Raw genomic sequence first — 7,528 nt, forward strand, 5'->3', positions numbered from 1 at the left:
GTTGCTTTATTCTTAAGATTCAAATAAAATATTTTATTTAAAGGAAATAGTTAACTAGTTCAAACTATAAAGGTCAATAGGTTACTCCCACTAAGAGTCGAATTTGAAAAAAAATTTTATTACCAGTAAAGTATCTTTTCTTTTCACTCCTATAAAATTAATTTATCTATGGAGCAGTGTTGAAAAAATTGCTAGGTACTCCTCAGACGTTCAGGGTGCCTAGCGCCTAGGTGCCTTTTAAAAAAATTGTTTATTTTTTTAAGATTTGATAAACGACGCCGTTTTGACTTTTGAACAATTTAAGGTTATTTTGCTCAAAACGACGTTATTTTAAGTGAAATAACCTATTTTTAAAAAAAAAAAAAAAAAAAAAAAAAANAAAAAAAAAAAGCAGAAGAAGAGTTTATTACAAAAATGGTCCCTTGACTATTGCGAAATTACCAATTTGGTCCTCGATAATTTTTCGTGCACAATTAAGTCCCTTGACTTTGAAAATTTTAACCATTTTGGTCCTCCGTTTATTTTGTCGTTAAAATCGGGACCAAATTGATAATTTTGCTATAGACAAGGGACCATTTCAGTAAAAAACTAACTACCAATTTGATCCCTTGACTATAGCAAAATTACCAATTTGGTCCCAATTTTAACGGCAAAATAAACGGAGGACCAAATTGGTTAAAATTTTCAAAGTCGAGTGACTTAATTGGGCACGAAAAATTGTCAAGGACCAAATTGGTAATTTCGCAATAGTCAATGGACCATTTCGATAATAAACTCGCAGAAGAATGACTAATCGGCCGACTAGACGGCCTAGTCAGTGCCTTGGTTGTCAAGCCGTCCACCTAGAACACCAATTTCGATGATAATCTAGGCGGTCGACCGGCGCTTAGGCTCGATTTTTGCAACCATGCTATGGAGTAGGTGCAAATTTATGGAATTAACCTCTTGCTTATGGCATATATGTTAGGCTAATCTTCTCAACTTGGTCAGCCTGCAAACTGTCATATGTAAATGCATACGTAATACACAACTAGAAACAAAAATGTTTCCATCATAAAATTTAAACAACTAATCATATACTAATAGTAATGATGCAAGGCCAAATTTAGTACCATTCTAACGTTGTTCCAAATAATATATTGTTTAATTAGTTCGAATGTCAAATTGTCAATTATCGTTAGCTCTTAGTTTAAACAATATTTATAATAATATTCTACTCCGATGATAATATTAATAATTCACATTGTATAAAATATTTTGTTCAACTGCTCTTCCGATAGCCTAATGGAATTAGGCATTGTTTTGAGCCATCAAAATATTTTATTTTACTTTCAAGAACGTCATAATCCAAATTATTAAGGATTAATTTAATAATAATAATAATTTAAGTATCATAATGGACAGCTATTAACAATGCATGGTCACGATAAACTTGATATCTTAAACTATGTGCACCTTCAATGTTGACCCTGACCTTAACAATTAAGAAATGACAAGTTTTTTCAATGGTAAGCAAACATGGTTCAGGGAGGTGGTTTCTCCAAATTTACTATGATTTCAATCATTTACTATGCTTTTAAATGATATGTTGCACTTGTGCTATTTTATTTTAACTCTTAATGTTTACCACTTAAATGGCAATAAAATTCTTTTCACTCACTAGCTGTCGATGATTTACTGATCTCGAAAATACTTATTAATAAAATACAAAATAATAATAATAATAATAATAATAATAATAATAATAATAATAATAATAATAATAATAATAATAATGATTATGATGATGATAATGTAAGAAGATGAATATTTGGATTTGAAATTAAGAGGGAAATATATCATCACTCGTTGTAAAGATTCGCTTAGGGGTGTTAATGCTGTTAAAAAACGAATTGAATTAATCAAATTTATAAAATGTTTTAACCATTAACTTAATTGCTTTTTTTTTTTCAATTAACAGATTTATCGAAATATTTTAGTCCAATTTTAAAAATTTTAAAAATTATAAATAAAATTTTTCTATTCATAATTTCACACCACAAAATAGTCATTACATTAATATATATATATATATAAATGATAAAAAATGTAAAACTAGTCTAATAGTATGATTTATGGATTATAAAAACACACACACACACACACACACATATATATATATATATACATACATAATTTGCTCAATTGATAGGTCACCTAACACCTTCGGACTGAATTAATCGTTAACTGAAATATATATATATATGTATACACACACACACACACACACACACACACACACACATATAATTCGCTCAATTGATAGGTCAACCAACACCTTCAGACTGAATTAACCGTTAACTGAAATTTAAAAAAATGTTTAACCAATAGCCTAACCAAAATATTTCTGTTCAAATTAGTAAGTTAAAATTTTTCAGTTTGATCGGTTAACTGAGTGTTTGTCAAATTATGTACATTTCTAGACTTGCTCGCTCAAAACTTACGAAATAAAGAATATATAATGGTTGGCAAAATTATTTACCAGTTGTTATATAGTGGACCATGGTCGAATATGATTGTCAAATAAAAGTGTATTATAGTTATAATTATACTTTAGTGTTGCTAAAATAAAACTAGAATGTATGAAAAATGAAGCTTAAAAAAATAGAGTTCATCTCTATTTTTTTTTTTCAAAAAAAAAAATAGAGGTCATGCAATAATATATTGTTAAATGAAACTATTTTTTTTCTGGGTACTACTGACTCGGTTATAATGTAGTATCTGTTCATAACTACTTTCTCAACCTACTGAAGCACTCGGTTATAATGTAGTATCTGTTCATAACTACTTTCTCAACCTACTGAAGCACAATGAGTCAACATCATCCATGTGGGAGTGTTTACCGGGACACCGGATGCCACTAGACCACAAGGTCATTGGCTGTTAAATGAAACTATAATAGACTTAAAATGATACTTTGATGTTGTTATAATGAAACTAGTGTCTGAAAAATGAAATAAAAAAAAAAGCAATATTATCAAATAAAACAGAAGTATAATTAAAATGATACAACGTTATTTTACTTCATGCTCCATAGTAAAATTTGCCATTATTTACACAAGAGTGAAATAAAATTGACATTGACTCAAATATAAATGAAAAAGTGAGGTTAAGTGGTTGGTGACTTGGTGTCATAGCGAGCCTATACAAATAATGTATTTTTAGTTTATTAAAAATGTACTTTTTGTTATGATTCATATATAATTGTGTGGACTATGACCTACACAATAATTGACGCATTCGGTACTCAAATAATATATATTCAAAAATGATCATTTGTTATATTAAAAATGTATCTTATGTTAGTGTCTATCTTATTAGGTAAACTATGGTCCATAAGATAATGATTGGTTTAATAGTCCGTGTCACATGCATTTTTATGAAAATTGTTAAGAGATGTTATATATATTAAATTATAGTTTGAACTTCGAAAAATAAGATCACTTATGAACCTTTAAAGTTCACCAATACAATATTAATTGGATTTAAATTAAATAGAGTTAATACTAGATTTAACTCCTCGACTATTAGAATTTTACCACTTTGTTTATCTTCTTCCAAACTTGCTTAATTTCATCCCAACTATGTAATTAATTGTTAACCAAAATGGTCCTAATCAGGACTATTTTGGTTTGGACAAAAGACAATTTTAGGTAAATATTGCATAATTAAGAATGAAATTGAACAAGTTTGAAAGTCGAGAAACAAAATAATAAAATTCTAATAGTCGATGCACCAAATTGGGTATTAACTCAATTAAATATTTACATCATATAAGTTTCTTATTAGCAATTAAATATTCGTCAAGTATGAATAATTAAATTAAGTGTTTTTTTTTTCCTAAACCAATATCTCTATGTTAATTGATGCTCCTAGGAATTGAAAGAAAATAAAGGTAAAAGAAATCAAGTGAGATTGTCTAGAATGCCCATGTCTTCTTTCGGATTTGATGATCATTTCAAAGGGCTCTTTTGTAATTTGGAAAACAACGTAGGCCATGCATTTGCATTGGACCAGCACATATATATACATTAATAATGCCGCGGCCATAGATGTATTATGAACAAGAATGGAGAGCTTGGCTGATACTTCCAAATCTTCTTTAAACTACTGCCAACCTAGCCGGAGTTTCATCGGAGCACTGCCGGAAAACGCCTTTTTCCGATGGCTTTCCCCCGGCTCATGATCTGAAGAACTCACATCACTTTGTTGGCTAAACAAGCAGGTTTGCAGTCTCTGTCCATTTTCTCCCATCAAGTTTTTAAATATGCAATTAGATGCGAACTAATTTCTTTAATTTATTTTTTCCATAGGAAAATTTGCAAAGTAGACAAAATAATTGCACGCATAAAATCTTTATAACCAAATATTGTATCAAACACCCTTCATACAGAGTTTTACTCTTGGATTTGATTTGGTGTGATGGTTTGATGCTGAACCATTATTATGTAGTTGTGTTAATTAGGATCAAACTTATGATGATTATTTATTATGAATAATAATAAATAATTGTTGTGCTGAGGCCGGTAAAAGTCAAGTCTAGCAACCGGAGCACCCGGTGGCGGGCTCTTGAGGATTGTTGGGCGGAGGCCAATAAAAGGCTTAAAAAGGTTAAGTCCAGCAACCCAACATCTCGAAAATGTGATGCTAGTCTATAAGGAAATAAAGTTACACCTTTGCTGCTAATTATAGCTTTTGAGGTAAGTTGTAAGTGTTTGATCTAACAAGTAGTATCGGAGCCCGGCCTTGAAATGAGTTTAAGAAGTTAAATTTTTTGTGCAATCCATAGTCTATAACATATAGGAAGTTACAGTTCAATAATCTGATTAAATATGAGTTTAAACTCTAAAAGAAACATAATTGGTTGTTTATCTGTTCTTTTAGATTGTTTGTTTCAGATCAATTCATTGTTAATTACTGAGTTTTGTACATCTAACCTCCCTCCTTTGTAGGAGTAAAGCAAGATTAGAGCAGAGAAAATGGTTCAGTTCTCTTCTCTTTTCAATGGTTTTGCGAAAACAATTTCGAAAAAGAGTGGGAGGAAGAGCAGAGAAGATGTTGGGAGAGAAGCTGCAAATGCACTTGCTAAGGAAGCAAGAAAGAATGAGCTAATCCTCACCACTTCTGGCTGTGTGAATGCCATTTCCTCTCACAATTTCGCTTCCCTGCATTCCAGACAAGGCAAAAAGGGAGTCAATCAAGATCGCGCCGTTGTGTGGGAGGTATATAACTATATATGTAACATAAATTCCCATCCTATGATGTTCTGTTACTTCTGCTGTATTGTATCATTGTATGTATTAAGTGAATGTTTTGTGCTTGTACTAATGATAAAACAGGAGTTTGGGGGGCAAGAGGACATGATTTTCTGCGGCGTGTTTGATGGGCATGGTCCCTGGGGTCATCTTGTAGCTAAGAGAGTCAGGGAATTGGTGCCATCATCTTTGCTGTGTAACTGGCAAAAAACAGTTGCTCATAACATGGACAACATAAACATAGGATTAGACGACTCCCAGCTCGACGTGTGGAAACAATCTCACATCAAGGCCTGTTCTGCAGTTGATCAACAACTCAAGCAGCAAGCTGATTCCTTTTACAGCGGCACAACTGCGCTAACTCTTGTCAAACAGGTAAAGGAATTGGATTGCCTGCCTCTTGGCTTAGCTTTTTGTCAGCCTGAGATGCCACTAATCTTACTGTCTTTTATGTTCTGATGATCCACTAATGATATATGTTGTCTGTTGGGCGGAGGCCAGTAAAGGGTCAAGTCCATCAGTTGATGGTTAAGGGGATTGTTGGGCAGGGGCCAGTGAAACCCTGCCTCTCGAAAACGTGATGGCAGTCTATATAGCTTTTGGCGTTGTGGTATCACCTTAGTAAAGGATTTTGTAGTTACACGTAAGTTTCAGGGTGATGTGATGGTAGTTGCGAATGTTGGAGACTCCAGGGCTGTGTTGGCTACAGCTGATGATGATGGTAAATTGGTAGCAGTTCAACTAACTGTTGACCTTAAACCCAACTTACCTGGTTAGTACTCATTAACACACTCTTTCTATGTGTGGCCTGATTATTATGTGTGTAGCAATAATTGGTTGAGTATTTTGTGTGTTTTGTTGGGGGTTGAAGGTGAAAGAGAGCGAATAATGAGGTCGAAAGGCAAGGTGTGGTCGTCGGATGATGAACCGGGGGTGTATAGAGTGTGGATGCCAGATCCAAATGGAGGAGTAGCAGTGGAAGGGCCAGGACTTGCAGTGTCAAGAGCCTTTGGGGATCACTATATCAAGGACTTTGGCCTTATTTCTGAGCCACAATTGACATTCAGAAACATAACCTTCAGAGACCAGTTTGCCATTCTGGCCACGGATGGAGTAAGCACAAAGTCTTTTCATTTTTGGCACATTTTTTAAGGGGTCGCAAAACATACTAATATCATATTATCAATATGTTTGGTTCACAATTTCAAGTCCTCCTAATATTAGGCTATTCTTGAGTTTTCAGAATAGCCTAAATTTGCTATTTACTTTTTTACCCCTTAAACCAACCAAACGTTGGAATAAATTTTTTTTTTTTGAATACTACCGACTCTATTACAATGCAGTATCTGTTCATAACTATTTTCTCAACCTATTAAGCACAAGAGTCAATATTGTGGAGGTACGAACCACCACCTCCCGTATAAAGGGAAGGGTTTGATGTCACTGGACTACAAGGTCCTTGGCTGGAATAAAATTTCTAAAGTCTATTTATTCATTCAGTAAACCAAATAATATAATACAATTCATGTTTTTGTATGTGAACTAAACTTGTTGTATGTGTTTTTGTCAGGTATGGGATGTGGTCTCGAACCAAGAAGCGGTGGAGATTGTGTGGTCGGCCCCAGAGAAGGAAGAGTCGGCGAAGAGGCTGGTCGAGCATGCAGTTTGCGCGTGGAAGCGCACCAGAAGGGGAATTGCAATGGACGACATGTCGGCCATTTGCCTATTCTTCCACACCTCTTCACAACAAGTTGATTGTGTGAAGAAGAAGAAGAAGATTGCATGATATGATGCAGAAGCAGCCAATCGATCACCACTACTTTCAACTCCATCTGTAAATACTAATCTGAATGAATCATGGTGCAAACAACACTAAACTTAATTCCCAAAACCAAAATTATCTGCAGTTTCCATTCCCCTATACTGTATTATTCATTCCAAGTCTACCATCTTTCTCTCTTTTATGTATAAAGTATAATGTCCATTTTATGGTCAGGACCAAAAGTGGCAGATATTCTTAGGGGGGCGGGGGGGATTTGTGTGGTGTGGTGTGGATGATAGATAAATGTCAAATGTCGGTCAACTTCTTTTGGCAAAAATAAGCTTTTGTCCCCCACAGCTTTTCTCTTATTGCAACTGCATACCAACAGATCACATCTTCTTTCACCTCGTCCACCACCCAAAAAGAGAAAACTTTATTAAAGCCCGTATGGACAACTCTATTGGTTACAGAG

The 7,528-nt window shown here is 33.8% G+C and overlaps 1 protein-coding gene across 2 annotated transcripts; it reads left to right on the forward strand.

Annotated features, from left to right (window-relative positions):
* The first annotated feature begins 4,106 nt into the window (after positions 1-4,106).
* Positions 4,107-7,289, forward strand: LOC116015039 (probable protein phosphatase 2C 34). Of its 2 annotated transcripts, none has more exons than XM_031255024.1 (6): positions 4,107-4,264; positions 4,992-5,261; positions 5,379-5,669; positions 5,949-6,066; positions 6,166-6,407; positions 6,865-7,289. In XM_031255024.1, the coding sequence occupies exons 2-6, from the start codon at positions 5,019-5,021 to the stop codon at positions 7,078-7,080; spliced, it is 1,110 nt and encodes a 369-aa protein (XP_031110884.1). In that variant the 5' UTR covers positions 4,107-4,264; positions 4,992-5,018; the 3' UTR covers positions 7,081-7,289. The 2 variants fall into 2 exon arrangements, with proteins under 2 accessions (XP_031110884.1, XP_031110885.1); XM_031255025.1 differs by having other exon boundaries at positions 4,995-5,261.
* Positions 7,290-7,528: the final 239 nt, after the last annotated feature.

This window comes from Ipomoea triloba, chromosome 4 (genome assembly GCF_003576645.1).
Source record: "Ipomoea triloba cultivar NCNSP0323 chromosome 4, ASM357664v1".
In the NCBI taxonomy this organism is placed as follows: Eukaryota; Viridiplantae; Streptophyta; class Magnoliopsida; order Solanales; family Convolvulaceae; genus Ipomoea; species Ipomoea triloba.